Consider the following 23319-nt stretch of genomic DNA (forward strand, 5'->3'; position numbering starts at 1 on the left):
CAGCCTACTCTCCATAGTTAAGAAACTAGAATTCGGGTGCTAAATATCAAGTTAAGACTTCTTGCCATCTACTAAGGCGAGTAATTTCTCAGCCAGCTGTTTTAATTTCTTCTAGCGAGTTCTCTATGCTGTGTTCCCCAGAGAAACTGTTCTTTTTTAAAACTCTCCACGAACCATCCCTCTTGTCCTCACTGTGTCTTTGTTCCTCTTTTCTGCAGTGTCCTTTCTGCTGGGACGCATGGTATCACCTAATCTGCTACTCTGCATTCTATCTGCACACCCTAGGTGTTCCAAATTCTTTCTAGAACGTGGCCTCATTGGGTGAATGGTGAACTATTTGACAATGCAGCCCAGCCCTTTTTTAACCAAACCAGTCATAGATAAACACAAATGTAAACCATTGTGGGTGTGTTTATACAGACACACAACTGGTTTATTTGCAGACTTGACAAATGCTGACTCCTCAAATATATTTTAAAGTGTGTAGAGAATTATTAGGAAGCTGCAGAATTTTTGAGGGAGAGATGTGTGTGTCTTATCTATAAAGGATCAAGTTTTAAGTTTTTGGTTCTTTTTGTTTTTGTTTTTTTTTTAATGAAGCATTCATAGGGTGTTCTTAAAAATCATTCCAGAGGCACAGGAAAAATGTGAGGACCAGGCTAAATATATAGATGTAGGAATTACATGTCTACTGGGCTAGAGATGGAGAAGTTATCTTCATGATGAGAAACAGGATTTTGTAAGCATATTCTGTAGTTGGTTAAGTAATTAGCTATTGAGGGCAACTATGTGGTAGGGCCTACTGTGCAGAATGTCAGCAATACAAAGATTACCGGGGCCCACTTTCTGCCCTTGAGGAACTTCCAGACTAGAAGAGAGAAATCAAGTGAATAAACACTTACTTGCCATGCAATATGAGAAATGTTACAGCAGGTGATTTTTCTTCAGATGAAGTAGAAAGAAAAGTCTAGAAGGAAGAGGACTGAAATGTGAGAGGACTAAAATGAGAGCAGACTGTGGAAAAGGAATAACAAAAATTAAAAAAAAGAAAGAAAAAAGAAATGATTTTGAACTTCATTGGAGAAGTTGACCACACCTTGGAAGCCCGGGGTAGAGCATATGGGGAGCATGGAGAACAGTGAAAACAGGGGAGATTTCAGACACCAGACCTGAGATTCTCACTGAGATTTCACCTGAGAGGGCTTATTGTTTCATAGCCTAACACCTCCTCGGCCTTTTACAAAGTTTTGTAAGGTGCACTACATATGATACTTAGATATAATATACTGCATTACATTTTAATTTATATTATATGTTATATAGTGTTGTATCCATATATATAGTAAGGTATTTTATGTATACACTCTAGTAATATTCCTTATTAATTAATCAAGGCTAAGTAAGTACTGGGAATTTTGCTAAACTCACATTAGTATCTAAGTTAATACAATAGGTGGGCATAGTGCTAGCATTTCTCAGACAAGAAGCCCGAAGCCTGCAAGGGTTGGACAGACTGTCCAAGGTTATTCAGTAGGTAAGAGCACTCACACTCAGGCATGTGCTGCTCTATTGTGTTAGGGCTCTACTGGAGTGTGAGAGGTGAGCTTTTGATGTTAAGATGAACTGCAGAGAAACAGATTGACTCCTCCTAATGGTTGGGGTGAGGGCAGGAACAAAACCAAGAGTAAGGGATAGAGGGGGAAGTGTGCGAGGTAGAAGACAAGCATGGGCTTTGAAGTCAAGCCTAAGTGAATTCCCCTCCTGGCTCTGCTGCTTGCCAGCCACATGGGTTAGGCAGCGTTCCCACGCTAATGCCCTTGTGTGTACAATGGGGGTTATATCTTCTGCCTTGTTAGTATGTAAAGATCTGCAGCTGTGTCTGGCTCATAGCAGACACTCAGTTGGAATAGCCGCTGCTGCTACTCCACCTATCACAGTTCCCACGACTAGGATTTTGCATTCTTCCTCCTCATCTTCGGACTATGACCACTACCGCTGCTGCGACTACTGATGTTGGATAGCAACAGTAGTTGGAATTACTAAAGGAACAGATTTATGCTAAAAAAAAGAAAGTCTAGACTAGTTACATAAGTTCTCGATTTGATCAGTAGCAGTAGTTCTGCGTTCATCTAAATATATACTTAGTGAGCATTTACCGTGGCAGGTCTCTGGGCAAGCACACTAGGGAAAACACAAATAGGTTATTTCCTTTTTAAACTAGTGTTTGAACTAGTTTCATACCACCCACTTTTGATAAGCCACGTTTTCAGGAAGGAGAACTTTGGAGGTAGTCAACGCACATGGAAAGCAGACCCCTCGAAGCAAGGGCCACAGGGAGCCCTGGAAGGGTTGTCAGGGCTTAAATAACTTCACAATGATTGGAAAATTCATGATACATGTCCTGCTTCTCCAGATAACCTCAATTTCTTGTGTTGTATTATGGTAAGCTTGTCACCTTATTCACAAGATTAGATAGTTATCAGGATACTTCATTTTAGTAAATCTTACAGGCTTGGCCACCAGGCTTTAATTGAGCACCTGTGGCGGGTACTGGGTAAGCTGGCTGAATGATACTGCAATTTCTGCTCTCTGGGTGGACGGTATCTACGTGAAAATCGTTTCTATGGATCGTTGCTCAGAGGGAAAGGCGTTTTCAACAACCTTAAAATGGACCTTTCCCCACCCAACAAGAGGAAGACTGACGTGACAGTTTGATACTCTTTTATTTAACTAAAATAGCAACCGGGACATTTTTCAGGACATTTATTGTAGCCACATGTTTATATTTATGGAAGAAGTGGCTCTAAGTTCATAGCATATTAACATATCTTATTCAAATTGTTCTATTTTTACACTGGAATGAAATTGCTGAAGAGAGACATTTTAAGGCAAGTAGTGGTTATAGTATACTTATCAAATTATATATTAAATAAACTTCCTAAACTGAGAAGGCACATAATCTGAAAAGAAGATAGTTATCTTAAATTATATATTATTTCTATCAGATTTCTTCAGGTCTGCTTTTATTGGAGGGGACCGATTGCTTTGCTGTTTTCTTTTTGCTATTTTCTACTTTCTCACTAATGAATGTAGTCTTCTTTTTAATGTGGAAAGATGACTTGGGAGTCAAGAATGAATTTTCAGAAACCACAGAAAAACCCACCTCATTTTATTGTATACAATAATTTTATTTTAAATCTGAGAGGTAGTCAAACAGGTGAATGCATAGATCTTGCTAACTCTTGGACAGGTCTAATTTTACTTAACAGTCATTCTGTTTTTATACTTTATGGAATATTTACTATGGTAACCTTTGTACCCCACTGTAACATTTGAATATGAAGTGTTATTTTTATAGGAAAAGATAATATATTTGAATTCTTGAATGTCTGGTGAAATAGAATCAGTACTAAAATAGGTGATTTTGTAAAAGGTCACTTGAATTCTAACGGAGTTAGTTATACACATTTCCAACCAAAACTATGAAGTGCATTCATTTATTTTTTCATGATGTAATGAGGGAATAAATATTTTTTTAAGAATAGCTCTTGGTTAGTACCACGTAACATTCATTAAATGCTTGTCATTGGCCTTGCCTGAAGAAAAGCAAAGTTGTGCCTTTTTGAAATCATTTGTCAGTGGCTGATATAGTAGTAAGAATTTGAACTTGACATCACATGATTGATAAAATTCTATCAAATGCATTTTTTTTTGTTTTTACACACTTATGTGGGCACACCTAATGTGGCTAGTTTTCTTCTCACATATAGTTGAATTAATAGTCACAGTTTGCTCATGCTTGCAAAAGCAAAATTAAATGAGCCATTGAAGTAACCCTTGTGGCAGTTCCAGGAAAATGGCCACTTAAGCTGGAATTATTGAGATGGATTGTTGGCCAGTTTCTTTATTAAATATGGAACAAAACTAGCCATTTCTTGTTGCCAGCTTAACTCGCACCATTAGGCTATATATATCATCACTATTTAACGCTTTCTCAGTCCTTTTTTCAAAATTATTATCTCAATGTATACTTTCCATCTGAAAGTGGGACAGAAATTCTGACAGTCATTCACAACCTTCGAGGAATTGTTTAATCCTCAGAGGATGGTGAATCTGAGGGGCAGAGGAAGGAGGGTAAACGTGCTGGACACCAGCTCTCCTGGACATTTTACATGTTATTTCATCTGCTCCTGATAATGCTATAGTAGAGCTTTTACTATTCCCTATTTACAGAGCAGGAAAATACGGTTTAGGGCAGTTACATAACCAACCCCCAATCACATTGCTGTGTGCCTCTGAGCTAGGGTTCCGGCTGGCGTGTCTGACCTCAAAGCACCTTCCCCCTTTCTCTGGGAGGGTTAAGTTCTCCTTCTGACTTGTACCATGTGCATTCCACTTTTAGAGTGAAAACAGAGAACCTTGTTCAAAAGTCCTTAAAAGAAGATCTTTGCTAAAAGATCATTTTAATTTGCATCTCTCTGCAGCACAATAACAATCTGTTAAATCCCTAATTATGAAAGTTGTCCTTGCCTTCTTATCTTTCTAAATGTCCCCATTTTCTTTTGTTGAAGCCAAACATAGGACAGAAAAAAAAAATCCAAAAAGGTGCATTTCAGGAACTTCAGGTTTAGGACTAAAGACTGTCCAAAGACTGACCTTCAGTTCTGAGCGTTGAAGTTCAAAAGTGGACAGGTGGAAATACTGCGTTCTTCATTGCCCTTTGGTGCGAGATAGATTCTATGTTGCAGAGTAAGTGCCAACAGCAGCAAAATTATCGTCCCCTCCTGCTACTGTAGTAAGTCAGCAATGGCCCTTCTGTGGTCAGAATGGCAAATTCAGCAGCAGCTATTCGACAGGGATTTGCAAGAACTTCCCCATGGCTGTTAGGAATCTTATTCAGCAGTGTCTTTGAAAACCCAATTCTGTGCAGAATTAACTGTGTAGAAGTGACCTCGGTAGTGATTTTCTTTCTTTTTTCTTTTTTTTTTTTTATTTTGGAAAAAGAGTTTTAAATCTAATTTGTAAGTTTTCTCAATGTGAATTTTACACTTAGCATTGTGAAGTCTATTAGATACTTAAAATTTAATGTGGTTCAGAATTTTCTTTTAATATTCACGTAAAGCCTTCCAAAATTCCTAGCTTTATAGAGTCAGTTCGCCGCACAAAGCCACTATACATCACTTAGGTTTGTGATGAAAGAAGGGAATTGCAGCTGTGTGGGTACCAGAATACCCAAACATGAATTAGACTCACAAGCATTTGGCAATAGTTCAGAAAAGGGGCTTAATCTGGCTTCATCTGAGAATGCTTTTCTCTGTTCTACAACATCCCCCCAAGATGTTGTGTCTGATAGCGGATCACAACGTAATGGGAGTGATGCAAAATCAGCGCAAGCCCTAAGAAACTGGGGGCACCTTTGCCTTCCCCCAGAGATTCCTTTCCTTCTACTTCTTTTTTATTTTGCTCTCCCAGACTCCAACTCTGAAATTCAAGGTCATTCAACTATTAGATGAATTAATTATAAGCCAAAAAGCAGCATTCACTTTACTCTGATCTCACTCATATCTATAATTAAGGGTAAATATAATCTTCCTTTTTAGAAATGTACCACCCACCTATTACATTTAAAGTGCTGACTGAAATGAAATAATAGTTCCGAGCAAGATGATTTTAGTTTAACAAGGAAAAAGTTGATAATTTAAGCTTGAAGAGGTTCGTTCTATTTTTGATTACCATTCAGTTATAAATCTAATTTGAGATATATGCTGCTTTTCTGTTACTCAGGTTTAATTCATGGTTTGCATTCGTGGTTGCATAAGCCAAGTTCAGTGGTTGATCGAGGATGTTGAAAAGCTTCCCCCGAAAGAAATGGGGGCAGGGTTGAGAATGTGTGAGAAAGACAGTCTGAGACCCAGATCTGATGTAAAACAAACAAAAATTTTAATTGAAAGGGACCCTCTCAGAAGGCTGCACTTGGCATTTGAGTGGCTGTTTTGGAACTGGCTCTCTGCTGAAGAATTGGCTGCCAGGGGGTGAACCCCAAAATATTTAAACCTGATCAACAATATCAGCTTCTTTTATTCTTTGGCTAGATTATTCTGAGTCTTAAAATCTTTTGTCTTTCAATAAAATAAGGAGTGAATAAGGGGAAGGGCTCGTCTCATCACATTGCAGACAGTTAAACAAAATGCTAAACTCTGGGTTTAAGATTTACAGGTTAGCTCTCTGCGATGCCACATCTTGCTTCCAGTGTTTCCTGGCAGACATGGGCGGCTTTCTCCCAGGGCCCAGCCCGACCGCAAGGCATGAGCTTGCACAATGTCAGAACCCAAAACCTTTCAAGTCCTGTTGGAGGCAAAGATGGAGTGGCCCAGTTTAAAAGTAGACTTGAGCTTTCAAACCTAACTTTTGTTAACCATATTCATGTAGGTAAATTGGTATATAAACGAATTCCTTATCCATTCTATGCAATACTTAATTTGCCTTAAATCAAAGGTAATTAACTTTTAAAATTTTTTAAACTCAGGTTTTTCAGCTGGTGGAAAGTTTTTTTTATCTTCCTCATTGCTATAGAGTTAAGGGTGTGACGTAAAAGCCAAACAATAGTAAATGGTTATTGTTCATTTCACAAGTATACCCTGCAATAAGAACACATATTTTTATCTTAATTTTACCTACAGGGGTGATTAAGGTTCCCTTAGTGTGAGGAAATGCTTATTGTTGCTGTATTTGAAAAGTGACTATTGTCCAAGTGAAAAAGAAAAAGATCTAAACAAACAAGTCTAAAAAGATGGAAACAGGAATGTACTTTGTTTAAAAAAAAAAAAAAAAAGGTTAGCGTGAGCCACTACATGTTTGTAGCTATTATCTGGTTTTAGTACCAAGTCACTTTACATTGTTTGTGGCTGCACTTTCCAGTGTTGGCTGTATGAATTATTTACAAGTGGCCCATGAAATGATTTTCTTTTAAATTAACAATAGTAAGGTCAGCCACAGCAGTTAGCTATCACATAGTTAGCATTATATATTTTTCACAGCTCTAGTGTAAATGCTGCTAAAATATACTATAGCAAGTGTGTTTGTTTTTCTGTTGACCTATTGATGACATCTACCTTCTTGGTAACGGAAACCTTTGCTACCAGCACCAACAAACTACAGCAATGAAGCTCGTTAAAAAGACAAACAAGCATTTCAACATATTTTGCTCAGCCCTTTTGTGAATATTTTGCATAATTTTAGAAAAATTAAAATGAAGAAATGAGATAATGCCTATCCAGAATACAAAGTTATCTATGGTTACCAGAGAGGAAGGGATTGGGGGAGGACTAAGAAGGTAAAGGGGATCAACTCTATGGTGAGGGGAGGAGACTAGACTTCAAGTGGTGAGCATACCATGGAGTCTGCGCTATGTGCTGATATGAAGTTGTACACCTGAAACTTGTATAGTGTTATAAGTCAATGTTACCCAATACATTTCATTAAAAATTAAAGTACAAAAAAGTTACTAATAATTTAATTTTAAACTCCTGTTTCCAATGAAATGAAGACTCGTGTAGATTTTCCAAACTCTAAGAAAGTCGTGATTTAAATCATTCACAGATTTGTTGATGGAAATTTCAAAGAAACCTGGATTTGGATTTAAATAAATATAGACTTTGTTAATAAGATTTACCAGGAGTGAGATTTTGAGTTGAGATTCTAAAGTTTTTTAACAGCATTTTTATAAAAGCAAAGAAATCATTTGATTTTATATTGTTGGATTTCTGATTTTGTAGGAAACTCTTTTATAAAGCGTTCTATATCTTGTTTTGTCATTGCATAGCATTTTGACATCTTAAATTCGGAAGAGTCAGTAATTGAGCATGTGGATGTCAAATTTATTAACTGGTAAATAATCTGGTCTTTACTTTATTAGCTATTTATGTGGTGAATATTAAGATACTTGCAATGAGTTTGTTACTCAGAATGTGCTTCTAACCAAAATCTCCTCCTTGAACTTTATTTTAAAGTAAGGTTTATTATGTATCCCTTTAAAAAGTCTGAAACTGGAATCCTGCGAAGACAAGCTTGTCACTAGCTGATTAGTCCTTTATCTATTACTCATCCAGCCTCACAAAACTCCCTGGGAATGAAGAGGGTCTCTTTATGATATTTAGCTATATGGCGGTGGAAAGGGGAGGTTTGAATTTTTGATTTTCCAGCTTATGGGTCATATTTGACCAACTGCTTTCACTAGCAGACATGCCACTTTGTTGAGCTATTTAGGAATCAAAAAGACTGCCTTAATTTAAAACAAGCACCCTTTGTTTTAGTTGGTGACTGCCTTGTGAAATTTTTCAGTTCTCAGCGGGTTAACCAGGGAACAGGGGCAGAGTCATAATTGGCCTATTTAGAGTATTTTGCATGTGAATAGTGTGTTAGTGAAGCATCCCTAAGTCTGTTGTGAGTGACATGGTGATTAGAATTTAGATTAGGGAAAACACATTCTGTACTTTATCAAGGACAGTAATTAGTTCAGTCAGTAAAAGTTGATTACAAGTAACGATAAAGTTAGATTTTTAGTACTTAATTTTAAAATTTCTTTATTAAATAGTAAATTTGATCTTAATATAAATGGTAGTATCTACACTTGTTTTCTTGCATATCAGAATAATTAAAAGAACAATGTGTCCAATGCAGAGTATAATCAGGCGATTTATATGTTATGGGTAAGTTTCGCTGTAGTTTTTAGAAAATGTAATATTATTATATAATCTTTCATGTGTCATCATTTTCGAAGGTTTAGTAATTTGTCACACCATGATAAGTTAATGATATTTGTGAAAGTTTTCTCCTGTTCAGGTAAATGTTTAATCTGTGGGGATGTGTTTTAGCCTCCGATAGTCCTCAAGAGGGCATTCTAAAGTTCTTTAATTTGTTCCTGTTAGTGTGGAAAGCCTACTATATGTATAATTTCGGAAGTTAATGTGAGGATTTGAGTTTCCTCCTGGTTCAGTGGCATTTTCTTCCCCGTGGCGCTGTGTTAATCTGTGGAGGCTCGCGCTGTGCCGATGCAGAGGCAGAGAGAGTTCTCAATGGACTGGAGCACCCACACTCAGCCAGCGTGAGCAGCTAGCCGGGGAAGCTGTGTGCCTTAGAAAGATCAGATGCTTCTTAGTTCTTGTTTAGGAAGGTCAGGAATAGTTCCCAGATGTGAGCTTAAGTCAAGATAAAAAAAACATTAGTCTTACATAAGTGTCCTTTTCTTTTCAATTAAAATGTTAGTCAATTTAAAAGATTAAAATATTGTTTTAAAGAGAATCACCTTTCTACCTTCCTCTCAAAAGTAAAGAATTAAAAATTCACAAACTGTGTTGGCTTTTTAGACTGCTTTTCTTCTCTTTTTTGTTTTGTTGTGTTTTAATTGTTTTTAGTTCAGCAGCAGATGCTGTTTTCTTTATTGCGTTGGTTTAAGTACTATCAGTTGGGGGGTGGTGAGTGTGAAAAATTAACCTTCTATGTTTGTTTTCCCTTTTGAACCTTTTAGCAGAGTCTCCTTGGAGGTGACATGGATATGGGCAACCCAGGAACCCTCTCGCCCACCAAGCCTGGCTCCCAGTATTATCAGTATTCTAGCAATAACCCCCGAAGGAGGCCTCTTCACAGTAGTGCCATGGGTAAGGTATCCCTGTTTGAATGCTTGAGTGATGATTATTAGTCCTTTTTACCCCCTTTCTTTCTTTTTTAATATCACCTTCTAATTCTGTCCTATCCTGTAACCCCCCATCGTAAAAATTTGCTCAGTTTTCAGGCGCATCACTCCCCTCAGTAGTGCGTTGGGGGAGGGCGTGTTAACAAGGTACAGCAGCAGAACTAGTATGGTGAATGTTTCCCTATGTTCTCTTGGCTGCCCATGTAAGAAACATTTTAAACAATCAAAGCATTAAAAAGTTAAATATCTTGACTTTTATGAAAAAGGCAGAATTTGATTTCTGCCAGAATAAGGGATGATCTTGGTGCCAACCTTTTGCCAAGGTAACGAGGGAAGAGAGTCTGGTCCAGTCCAAACGGCTCGGTGGTTTAGTCTGCTTTCAGTAGGAACCTGGGCCTGTGCGGAGCTCACCGGCCTCTTCGTTCTCTTTCAGAGGTACAGACAAAGAAAGTTCGAAAAGTTCCTCCAGGTTTGCCATCTTCAGTAAGTACCGCTTGTTTCTGCTCTTTCCGTGTTCATTTCGTCCCGTGTTGTGAGATGTGAGGGCAGCTGGAGTGAGGTTCCTTGCGCCAGAGCAGCACGTGCATCTAGAATGTGGGTGTGGAAGAGGGGACCTGCACGTTCTGGCACGTGACCCCGTTGGGGTGACTAATGGCACATTCTGGAAGACTGGGTGATCGCGCTGATATTCAGCTGGTTAAGCTCTGAAGAGAGCCCTGAAAAGGTGCCTGAAGTTCTGTGAGTTTTACCTGTGCAGAGTTTGCAAGAGAATGAGTATTAGTTTCATGTGTTGGTTAAATTCTTTGTCAGTATTATGATGATTTATGGATTTGCATGCGAAAGGAGATTTGTGGAGAGGATTTAGGAAAAATTTACATGGGTTTCAGCCCAGAGTGCAGAGAGAATGTCTCTATTTTCTAGAGAGGTTATCGAATAAAGACTGCAAAGGTAGCTGCATCTGTAGTCATTTGTGTCTGGAGTACCAGGTGACAACAAGAAGAACCCAGCTGTCACCAAAAGCATTCTGGGTCTTTTTAATCGCTGGAGCTATATGCAGGACTGGCTGAGGCCCCTCTAGCACCCAGCATAACAAACAGTGGTTGTGATCACAGTGAAATATGTGATATCTTATTTTCAATTCTTATATGCATTTTCAAATTTGGGGTCCTGGATGTTTTATTTAAAACTGGTCTATTTCTAATAATTTCCCCCTCATATAGAATAAAAATGTGAGTTCTTCTCTTCTTGTTTTTTGCTTCTTTTCTCTTGGTTTCCATTCTTCCTTCCCAGGAGATAGATAGATATTTTAATTTAATTCTCTGCTCTGTAGGGCACTAGTATTCTTTGAAAAGAAAAATAATGGCCCTATTCTAGGTTTTCATATTCTAAAATAAAATTTTTTTAGATTCCTGAAAATATATTACTAATCAATGCTTGCATACCACCTTTATTTTTAATAAATTAGAAGAATAATAGTTTCTGCTAATGTGCTATTAGATTAACCCAAACACCTGTGTATCTGACTTGATTTCAGTTCATCTAAAGAATTATTAAGTGAGTATATCAGAATAAGTCTTATCAGGAAAAAAGACAACTTTTGTAATTTAATTATCATGTGGTAATGTCAAAGAGACATCACAAAGTTATCCATACATACAGAAAAATGTTGTGTAACTGACATTGCCAATATAAAATAGTCACTTTGGACTATTAGTAAGTCACTTAAAAATGTACTGAGTGGTTTATTCTTTGATTTTTCTATGTTGTATTGAAATTGACTAATACCCCTTCAGGTTTTTTATAAGCACATTTTAAGCTTGAAGTTTGTGGTAGATTTAATATAGATGAAACTTTAGCTTTTAATAGCTTTTATGACAACTTGAAATGATATAGTTCTCACAGCTGTTTACATTTTGAACATGCCTGAACATAATACGGACAGTATTAAATACAATAAGTGAACCTTTGAATGTTCTGAAATGATAGAATAGCTGAGTGGTATAAAAGCTACGTGAAACTTAACCCGCTGGTACCCTGTGTATATGCCTCATATTCACACAAATTTAGTTTGTTTTTCCAATGCTAAAATAATGCAGAGGTCTGCAGTTTCTAAAGAGTGCTTTGGTGTGGCCTTAGATATTATCTATCTGCTTCTTCATTGTTAACAACAATTTCTCATAATTCAGTGTACATTTTTAAGTATTTCCCTGGGGGGGAACTGGCCACTATAGAAAATTTCACTGGTATAATTTTTTCGTTGCTATTAATACAATTTATGTGTTGCTGATATGTTGTCATATGTTCAGGAATATTAAAGTATATTTTCTTTCTGAAGAAATCTGGAATTGAAAATTTAGTCTGCATCAATTTTTAGTTTTTGGTGGTCCCTTTAGGATTTAGTCTTCATAGAAAGTATATCTTGGCTAAATGTGTAATGGTCCTTATAGGACATTGTGGTAAATAGGACCCCTTTTTTGAAAGACAAGGAAGAAAATTCTATTGAAATGGAAATTTTATTTTATTATTTTTTTGCATGTGTTTGATTTTCTGTTTTATTCAAGAAGGATAAGATAGTTGGGCTGATTTTTTAGACTCCAATCATCTATTTATTGTAATTACTTTTTTTAAAAAAAATCTCAGCTCTGTTTAAATCACAGTGTAATTTAGTTTATATTTGCTTTGTTGTATGTATTGATTACATGTGTTACCACCACACAAATGTATTTTATTTTGACCCAGAGAGATGGTCTGTATAGTCACTGCATCACTTTTACCCTAGTAGATCTATATTTTTATATTTTTAGGTCTCTGCTATATTTATTTTTTAAGCTCAAATAAAATTATGAATATTTATTTGATGAGGGATACTTCTAAAACCTGCTTCAATATGTATGAGTATTGTTACAACAAATAAAACATTGCAAGTAATAAGAGATTTCTTTCCAAGTGATCATGACTTGATAAAGACATTTGTATGTTTTTTTCCACCCATATTTACCATGGTAAATAGTAGTAAATCGGTCACAATCTGTTGTGTCAACTCACTTGATTTTTCTTTTCAAAATGGGTCCTTTCTCTTCCTTAACATAAAACAAAGAAAATTTGAACTGTAACACCTGTAACCAGATATTATGTATGACACGATGGTGGTGCAGAGACTGGACTTCTTTTGCGGCCATTAGGCTTGATGTTCACAGGAAATCCAGAATACGGGGGCGGGGGGGGGGGCTTGCCTGGCCCTGCTTTGGAAAATGCTGCAGCATCTGTGGGAGAGAGAAAACAGGAGCCTGGCCCGACAGCATGCCACGGATCTGGCAGGCTCCTCGCCTGTGTGTTTGCACTGTGTGCGGCATCTAGGCCTATCACTGTAGAGGCGTAACAGTGAGAGGGCGGCGGAGAACCATCCTGTAGGGCCCATCGCACAGGCGCAGTGGCGTGGAGGAGGTCTGTCCCTCTGGAGAACAGAGGCCTGCAGTTAGGACTAGGGCGCCTTTTTGTTTTTAAGGAAAAGCAGTGTGAAATGACAACTGATTGTCCACAAGAGCCCTGCTTAGTGCAGCAGAACATCCTCATGTTATCTGTTCAAGTTCAGCGTGCTGCTCTTTTCAGTTGCATCCCAGTTTCTTGTAGCCCTTACCTGGTGGTGAGACTTTAGTAATAACGCTTTGTCTTTTGTTGAGGCCAAAATTTGTTCTTCCTATCTAATTTCTTGAATCTACTTCTGAACTTCTTATTTGCCTACTTTCAACATCTTGTTTTTTTAATCATTTATCATCTTGAACTTAATATTTTTCAACTTCATGGCTATTTCCAGCAGATTTCTCATGTTTGTATAAACTAATAATCATGCACTTTAAATCATGAATTTATGCAGAAATATATACCACTTTATATATTTATATATAAATAAATATATATAAAGGCATATAAATGTGCCTTTAAGGCACATTTTTTTTAGAAAAATTATCCAGGGTTCTTAGAAGTTAACATAGAAGCATTAAAATCTAGAAAGCAAAAAATGTTCATCTTGTGCAGTCTTAAAGTATTTTTCCAAACACAAAACCCTCCATTGTCTTTCAGAAATGTCCTTGTGCTCACCAATGTGTAAATACATAAAACTTTCCTCTTATTATAATTTGGAATGTTTCAAAAGGATATGCATTTTACCAGACACTATTAATAACTACAATCATTTCACTTCAAACATTGGTGGAATCTGTCTCCACTTCTACTCTGGATTTGAAACCAGTGAATTCACTATCATTTTCAGTTGAAATACCTTAAACTTTAGAGTTCTCTGGAAATAAGAACCTTTATCCTTAGAAATAGTTTATGACCTCTAATGTCACTAGTGAGCCTCTATTCACACTGCGCTTTTCAGTCAAGTCTATTTTCTGTGTTGAATTGCAGTTTTTTTTGTTTGTATGTTTGTTTTTTGTTTTGAAAATCAGAAGGATCTTCTAAGCTTTGTATTAAGTGATCAGGAATTGTTTCGAACAAACAGATTTAAAGGAAAACAATCTCTACTATCATAAATATTCTAAAATAAAATTTGGAACCTCCAAGAAAATTTGAGGCATGAGTCATCATTGTGTGGATTTGAAAAAGAAAATCTCATTGTATATGAGATACCAGGGTTAGCAATTTTAAAAAGGAAAGAATTCTAACTAAAATAAAATTTTAAATTTTTGATGAGACTTGGGATAATGCTCGTGACATTCATTGTTCTGTGTGTTTTCCATTAAAGAGAATATTTGAAGGTTTCTAACATGATGTTGAGTTCATACCTGAAACTATTTTAAGAAAAAATATTTTTCTCAAATGCATGAAGAAATCACAAGCAATTTAAAAAAGAAGTGGTAAATGGTTTTTTTTTTTGTTTTTTTTTTTAGTAGAGGCCCAGAAATTATATATTATCAAGAAACTCAGTACTTAAAATACATGATTTACCCATCATTTTTGAAACTGATTATAAGGAAATCTCAATGATGCTTTATCATGTCAACTACATTTTAACTTCAGTGATAATACAACTTTTGTTAAAATGAAATTTATATTAAGTTTAAAGTAAACTGTCAGCCACCTGGACTCCATCCTGAATAGCAGAGTCTAGAAGTAGTCAGTCAATTGTGTGACAAGTAAAAGGAGGAGGAGTCTCTTCAGATTCATTCCTGGGGAGGTAGATACTTTGTGAAAAAAACATAACTGTCAGTGTTTACTTTAAAATATTAAGATAGCTCACATTATTCAACTTTAAACCTTGGTGTGCCCATATTCCACTTTAAGATACTGAAATAATGACGTTTGGATATTAAACTTGTTCTTTCTAATTATGGAAGTATATAGTCAGGAAGGAGGTAAAGGATAATGCCATTAAATCATCCCAAATTGGAAAAACGTATCATTCACACAGTTTACATAGAATGCGTAGTATGACTCTGTGGAGCACCTTGAAATATGACAAAATACTCGCTGCAGAGTATTGATTATTTTGTGAAGTTAATATTGAATTCAGTGAACCAGAAGCTTCAGAAGTTGAGCATATTCATCGTTTCTTTGAAAACTGATCTTATCAGTTGCAGTTAGAGGTTATGCTTTTTGTTGTGATGGCTAGTTATGGAAGAAATATAGGAGAATCTCTATATTTAAGTTTTCATTGGATGTTCGTATTTCATTAAAACTCGTTCAAAAGCATACAAGATTCATGCAAATATACAATACATATCACAGTAGGCGTTTTAGTCTCAGGAGTTTGCTAAAAATTTCTGTATTTTTGTTTAAAATTTTTAGTCGCATTTAGTATAAAACTGGAATCATTTGTTAGGAAAGAAGAAATACATTTCAGGGAACTCTTATTTTGAACCTATTTTATCACGTTCATTGAAGAGTATTTTGCGTGAAGTCTTGGATTCCATCTGAGTTGTTTAATTATTAAGAAATCTAAGACACCTGTGCAGGGATGCTTTACCTAGAGAGAATTGTAACAGGACTTGCATGTGTTTTGAAATTATAAAATTTGTTCTTCTCTGCAAATTTATTTTGTTTGTGGAATAATATTGATGGTTGGCTTAATATTTGGTTGACTACCATTTTTGTAAACTTTTAATATTTCATTGATTGAAACATTTGTTCTATTTCTTAGCATATAATTTTTATCATCCCCTCCCCAATCATTGATAACTTCTGCATTTTTAAAGTGTGTTTCTTGGTTTCAAACCTCTAAAGCTTTTGTTTGAAAGTAATCAAAGTTGGAGGACTAAATAAGATTCTCTCGTAATAGGTAGCAATAATCCTAAAGGAATGAAGTGTTTCTTCAAAAATAGCAATGTTGTGTTTTCTTGAGGAAGATGAAATTGTCAGACTGTGGACAGACACTTGCTTTTCTTTTTCTTTTCTTAATAAATAGCCTTGAATTCTTAAAATGAACATAACGTTGCACTCAAAGCAATAGCATGAGATTCTGAGCCTTGATCTCAACTGTCCCAGGCTGTCAGTGTGCGCAAGTGCGTGCGGTCATATTAAAGGAATAAGAGCTTTTATAAAATGCTGTGCAAAATGTGTAATTTTCAATACTCGATTATTTTATCTCACAACAGCAGCACGTGAATGATTCCCGTTTCTGTGCGTTGCAGCTGTTGCAGAGGTGCAGAGCTAGAGGGGCTTCTGCTTTGCATGAGCTGAGGCTCCCTCTTCAGAGAAGTGGAGGTAATGCAGCCCATTCTGCATTTTGTAAAATTTCTGATTGGAAAGGAGGATTTCAGTTGTGGTGAGGAGTATGTATTTCAGTTCTAAGAGAATGTGCAAATTAGATTTTGAAAAGGACATTTTAACAATTATATTTTAGTGTTTTAATTATACCCGCTATTGTCTCTCTAGTCTTTTTCACCTGAGGAATTAATCACAAATATGCTACTAGGGTTGAAACTTGATGTATAAGCGTTTACTCCTACAGTGACCAGAAGAGGATCTGTGTGTAGATTAAATTTCACTAAATTTATTTTGAGTATTCAGTGGAACAGAAGACCAGGGGCATCTTTTACTGAATCCCCTTCACAGCGAATTGTAAGGAAAATTTTTTTTTCTGTTGCTAGAATTCAGTTATGTTTGCAATGACAGTAATTAAAAGGCATTTCTTTTGTGAACCATGGACGTATATTAGAAGGACTTACATTTTCTCAGAAAAGTGACCTTTGTGGTACATTCCTCACACATACACATAAAAACTGTCACTGTCACCACTTACTGTTACCATGTTAGAAAAATGCTGTTTTGAAACAATTATTCTGATATCATCTGAGAATGAGTGCCTGTTTACAGCCGCCTCCTCCCTCCCAACCCATATCGTTCTAAATATGCCTCCTGGATTATACTTATAATAATATTGTAATGGCTTTCATTCTACCGATTGGCACAGTGTATCATTATATCATTAGCTGCTATGAGAAAGCAGTTTCAAGTAGGTTGCTGATTCTTAGCGTTAATGTTTTCAAGTAACCCTGTTTGGGGAATTTGGTTGTTTCACAGGTGCTCGGGTGTATTAACCCAGGATACAATAATATTTTCTGGCTTCCTCATTATGAAACAAACTTGAAGTACAAAATAATTCAATAATAAGTAGAGTATAAAAGCTGGGGATTTATCATAAGAAAGTCTAATAACTTGAGTTGTTAGCAGATGGGCTAAAAATAAAATTTGTCTAAGGATGCAGCAGTACTGAACTCATTTCTCATTACTCATGAAGCTGATTTTAAAGGAATGCTCATGGCCTAGTGATGAAGATTTGTTAAATCAATTTGAATTTTCTAAATCATAAAGATAAATAGAAAATAAACCTTTTCTTATAACTATTGTACTATTCAAAAGTATTGTTATGTAATAAAGAGGTACAAATTCTGCCATTTAATACTGAGACATATGCTTCGTGAACGAAATTTATTACCGAGACTTTGGGTCCCTTATATAGTGCCTCTATATAAATTTTATTTTTGGATGTATACAAGACAGTGCCACATATAATCTGTAGCTTAATTGATAGTGCTGGGTAAAATAAAACAGAATTAAGCATATTTATTATGAGCACAGATAGTAGGAATTACTAGAATCAAACCCCAATAGGTAATTATTTTACTTATAATTATTCAAACCCCAATAAGTAATTATTTTACTCATAAAACAAAATAATGTGATTTTCTTTTCCCTTTAATAAATCACATTAAAAATCTAGCTATGGAGTCGGATCCTATAATAAACTGGGAGCATTGGGTGGGGGCATTTTTGGGAATTTTCATCCATCAATCCATCTATTCATCCATCTCTTTGTTCATTTATAATCACTCAAAATATCATGTTCAACCAAACTAAAAAACTAGGCATACCATCTATTATTCATTTTTCTTTCTCTTCTATGTACCTTTTTTTGTTAATCAAAAAGCTTCACAACTAAGGTTTTTCACGTTTAAGCAAATTCTCATTGTTGTCTCACTTGCATCCCAATTTGTGGGAATGACCTTAGCATTTTAAAGAGCACAAAGTCTAGCCTTTTGAGACAGTTGAGCAATCAAAAAATAAAATAACAGAGGGACTTTTGTCCTTGATGTTTATTATGTCACCACCTTGAAGAAGATACAGGTCTTGTTTTATATACATAATTTTTGTCCTTTAGAAGCTAAACTCATTGCCTTATGCATATTACTTGGAAATGTATTTCCAGTGAATGCAATAAAAAGTAATATAGGGTGGTAGAAATAATACTGCACTAGTAATAAAGAGATCTTACTAATTTCATGTCTGATATCCTTTACTTACTTACCCAGTGGCCTTGGTGAAGCCACACACCTATTTCATGGTATATAAAATAGGTAGAAATGGCGCCTGCTTAATGAGATGATGTTTATATACTAATAACACACCCTTAACATAGTGTTAGCTCTGTGCCAGACACCAAGCACTTTTCATCTATTAAATCATGTAATCCTCCAAAAATCCTGTGCAATGGGTACTATTATTTATTCATGACTAAGCAAATGGAGACACTGAGGAGTGAAGATACATGTTCAAGGTCACACAGCTAGTAAATGGCAGAGGTGGTGTTGAGACCAGCACCAGCAGTCTCCAAGATTTTTGTTCTTCGTTATGATGCTATGCTCCTTACAGCTATTCAGAATACTCTGTAGACCAGAAGCTCTGTACATCTTGGTTGTTGTTCATTCAGCATGTATTTGACGATCTAGAATAAATTAAATATTCAGAAACTTCATCTCACTGTAGAATGAGTCTCAACACTCCCAAATATTGCCCTAGTTATAATGTACAACTTCTACCCATTAGGCAGGTCCATTATAAAGACTAGACAACCCAGGGAAACATTTTTGTAATAGAAACAGTATGGTCTAGTGGTTAAAAGCATAGAATCTGAACAGCTGGTTTTTTAGTTAGCTGGGTCTCTTACTAGCTATGTGGCTTTGGGGACATGATGTAATATACTTAAATATACTTAAATTATTTTCTGAAAAATAAGAAAATATATGTAACTCTTAAGGATTTTGTGATAAATAGATGACAGAATAAATATAGTATGGTTAGTATAACGTTGTTGCATTGTAAGTATCTAAGAAATGGTAACAATTAATGTTAATAATAAACACTGGCAATGTTAACATTAACAACAAGGTAACTTCCTTTGTTTTGGCCCGTGACAAAAATTTAACATGTCTCTTACTCTAGTAGTTAGTAGTAGAGCAGAAACTGAGACCAGAGCAAATTACATACAGAAAAATTTTACCTAGTGAAGGTCACTGGGTTTTCCCGAAATTATGAAATATTTCAAGTGCTTTACGTAATGTATCTCTTTGACCTCAGCAGTGTCTCTGTTCGGCCAAGACATCTAGTCATCCCTTTGAATCATTGGTCTTCTCACTCTGCAGTTTGTTTTGGAAGTATGGGCTCCATCTTTTTCCTTTGAAATGTGTAATCAGTGCAAGATGGCAAAGCTCTTCATAATATGATTCCCTCTACCAATAGTTGGTTTATGCCTAAATCAGTCCTGCCTCTGAGTGATAAGGAGATACGTACTTCTTTCCTCTTCTGTCACTGGTGTTCTCTGGTTGACCAGAGCTGGGTCCTCTGAGTGGGGCGTGAGTCCACCTCGGCAGAGCTGGCTTGGTGACCCTTGGAAGCAGGAGGTTGGCCCCGGGGGGTTAATTCATCCGGCACCATGAAGATGAGTTGACTAGGTGGGTGTGTGTGGCAGTTTGTTTTTTTTACAAAGTAAAACAGAATTCGATTTGTTTAGGACTGTTTAGGTAAATTTCTAACATTAAACAGGAATATTTATACAGATGTTTTAAGGGTAAAGTCAAAGAGTTGCTGGATTCTGGCCTTTGCAGCATTGTAATGTGTTTTTTCTCAATGCCACTGCTGAATTCATGAAAGTATTTTTGCTTGTCAGCTGTGGGAAACTTAAAACAATTTTTGTAAGGGCTGATTACTTAACTCTTTCATTTAAGGGGAAAAATAACATCTGGCAAAGGGGGTTAGGGAGAAAGATGGTCTCTACATTCCCCACAAATGTCTTGAACCAGCCGATTTTAATTTACAGACAAACCAGGCCCCACGTTGGGACCCTCAGGAAAGATCCTTTTTGGCCGGACCTCTCCCTCCTGTCCCCAAGCAGGAACTGAGCCCTGGGTTCACAGACAGACCTTTCCCCAGGCGGCCAGATCGCTCTGAGGGAGCCACCTCTCGCTGTAGCCATTGCCACCTTGTGGATTACAGAGGATATTGGTTGTTGTCAAACTTACACGGAAGTGTGGCTTTTGATGGCGCGTGCACCCTGCAGGGGTGGCCATGCCCCCCACCAAAGGGTCCTCGTTGTCCCCCACACCTCACTTCTCCACTCACACTTCACTCAGAATTCTGATGAGAGTGTTTTCTCAGGAAACACACATTTCACTTTTTGACCTAGGAGCATCTGTTAGAATTTTTTTAATACTACTTTGGCATTCTGAAAGTGTTAATGTCTTTCATATCTGTTTAATGCTATTTAGGGATATTTATGATCACCTCTTGGTTACTCAGGGTAAAGTGTGTCGCAATTTTTTTTAAACAGACAGGAAAGCATTCACATGAGGAAACAGATTGCTTTAAACATGTGCTTCCTGTGACAGTAAAAAGAACAAATTAGATTGAACACTGTGTAATGAATGCATAAATGTGTACACTGAAGCTTTTAAAAGCTTTATGTTCAGTTCTGGTCACTACAAAAATTGAGTCATCTGTAAAAATCTAAAGATGCCTCAGTTACTCTCAGATTCCTGGAATTACTAGAAATTGAGATCTTTACCTGATGATGCCTCACTGGAATTTTAGAAAGCGTGATTCGTTAATGTTGGGAAGAACAAACCCTTATAGGGTACTTCAGAGGTTAAACCAGGTTAGTCTGATTCCTGCATTCAGCAAAGAAATCAGAATGTGGGTGGAGATGACTGAGGAAGGAGTGGGGAGGATTTCATTAGCACCTTCCTCCCTGTCTGAGGGTTAATGAAAAAAGAAACAAACATTCTTTACAAATCCAAATAGTCTCCTCTCTTTTATGAAAGAAATATAAGAAAATCTGATATTTACCTACTAGTGCCTACTACGATTGAATTACGTAAGAAAAAGACTCCTTTCCTGATGTAATTCCGTCCAGGCTCATGGATGCTGGCTGGCAGGGAGTGACTAGAATAGGAGTTAATATTTCCAGTTAGCCGTGCATGTTGAATTGGAAGGCATGAATTCTCTCCCCGGAAGATGTGCCCCTCACTATTTCTGTCTGGGTCCCAAGGATGGTGGGTTTCCTTCCCCTGTGCTTTCAAAATGAAGGATTTGTGGCACGCTCACCATCTTTCTGGCCAAGGAAGGCCAGGACAGTGTCCCTCAGGGGAGAGCACATAGTTTTGGGACATCTGACTCTCTTATATTGCATACTGAGGTACTAATATCAAAACAGACTGCTTGTCGTTGCACGCTGGGGCAGTGCTTTTTTTGGCTGCCGTGGCTGAAATGAAATGGGCAAGCTGTAGTCCGCTTGGCATCAGAATGGGCTGAGGGAAGCTGGAGACCAGAGTCAGACTGTGAATGCAAGTAACAGCCAATGGTTAACTTCCTTTTTGTGTGTCACTTGGCAGCGATGAGACTGATGGCGATTTTTTTTTTTTTTTAACGTGGGTGAGAGTTCAGAGCCCTGGGAAGAGTCGTAGACGCTGTTATTGTGCTTCCTCATACAGTTGACTTGTGTTGATTTCTTGAGGCCACTACAGCTGTTCCAAGTGCCAGCTTCAGGAGCTGTATACATGGCCATCGGACTTCGGATGAAAAAGGTAATCAGACGAGAGGTGATCTACACAAAATCTTGCTGCTGGTCACGAGGAAGTCACAGGGAAACCAGATTCTTACAGAAGGCAATAGAGCCAAAGGATAATAATATATGCACGTGAATGGATGCTCCCTTGTATGCAGGCACCAAAAGATATTTATAAATTATTGCTCCTCCACATCCCTCGTCTTCCCATCAAAGACTCAAATCAGTTTTAGACTGTCTGGAAAATGCAGGGCTGAAATAGCCGGACTGAATTCAGATGAAATTACCTTCTGCTTTTTTGGGAGGTTATTGCTCTTGGGTTAGTCGTATTATTTTAATTTGAAGATTTATTTGGAAGACAGTTTGGGAGAATTTCTAGTCTCCCTCAAGACTTCCCTCCCAGTCCTGTGTTTGCAAAGAGCTTTCCCCAAAGGCGAAAAGAGCGAGTTGCCATCTTGAGGAGTGAATTGTATGTTTAGTGAACACCAAATGGTCTCAGAGTTACTCTAGAATTTTCAAAATATCTAGTTGTTTTTCAAAACTATTTATTCCCCTAACCATTTGTCCAGGATATCAGTAGAATGACCAACTTCTGACAACCTTAAAAGCAGGGAAGAAAGCTTAGAAATAGAATACCATTTGTCTGGTAATTAGAGTGTATCTCTTAAGAGTTCGAGAGAATGCTGATTAACCTTTCTGTTCCCACATTCTCACATAAAATTAGCACACCTTTTAAATTATTATCTAGTATTTAAACACATATTTTTGAGTCTTAGTGCAACAGGTTCTAGAGACAGTAAAAGTGTGTTACAGATTTCTGAAAAACTTCATTTTTCTTACATTTTAAATGTTCTGTTTGTGCAAAATTTCGAGAATCACCATAAGGGCTTCTTTGCATTTTTAATTTAGTAACTAACATATGAATAAATTTGCATATTAATTAGTTGCAGATTAAATCATGCATACATAATTGCCTCCTTACTGTGTTTAATGTTTGTCAAAATCTCCAGCCTGGTTTGATGGATGTCGTATGAAAGATTACAATTTGATGTACCCTTGGAAGTATTTACACCAATAATGCAAGATTCTTAATAGCAGAATTCTTTAGTTATATACAGTTACTAATAAACATGTAAGATAGGTACATGTCCCTTTGACTAAAAATTTTTTTTTGCACCAAATCATTTACTATTCATAATCATTAATGCATCTCCTAATTATACAGCATATGTCTGTTAACCCTTTCATTGCCAGCCTTCGAGTGGTAGCTTTTTTTCTTTGCCCCTTA

At 36.7% G+C, this 23319-nt stretch overlaps 1 protein-coding gene across 18 annotated transcripts in view; it reads left to right on the top strand.

Annotated features, from left to right (window-relative positions):
- Positions 1-23319, top strand: part of TCF4 (transcription factor 4) — a 368508-nt gene that overhangs the window by 231288 nt on the left and 113901 nt on the right. For 13 of the 18 annotated variants that reach the window (XM_066353366.1, XM_066353376.1, XM_066353369.1 and 10 more), the window contains 2 exons: positions 9527-9656; positions 10125-10174. In XM_066353366.1, coding sequence (XP_066209463.1) covers positions 9527-9656; positions 10125-10174 — 180 coding nt within the window. Of the gene's footprint in view, positions 1-8692; positions 8709-9526; positions 9657-10124; positions 10175-23319 lie in introns of those variants that run through there. The other 5 variants (XM_066353370.1, XM_066353373.1, XM_066353389.1 and 2 more) reach the window with 2 other exon arrangements.

The sequence above is a fragment of the Saccopteryx leptura genome, chromosome 11 (genome assembly GCF_036850995.1).
Source record: "Saccopteryx leptura isolate mSacLep1 chromosome 11, mSacLep1_pri_phased_curated, whole genome shotgun sequence".
NCBI lineage: Eukaryota > Metazoa > Chordata > Mammalia > Chiroptera > Emballonuridae > Saccopteryx > Saccopteryx leptura.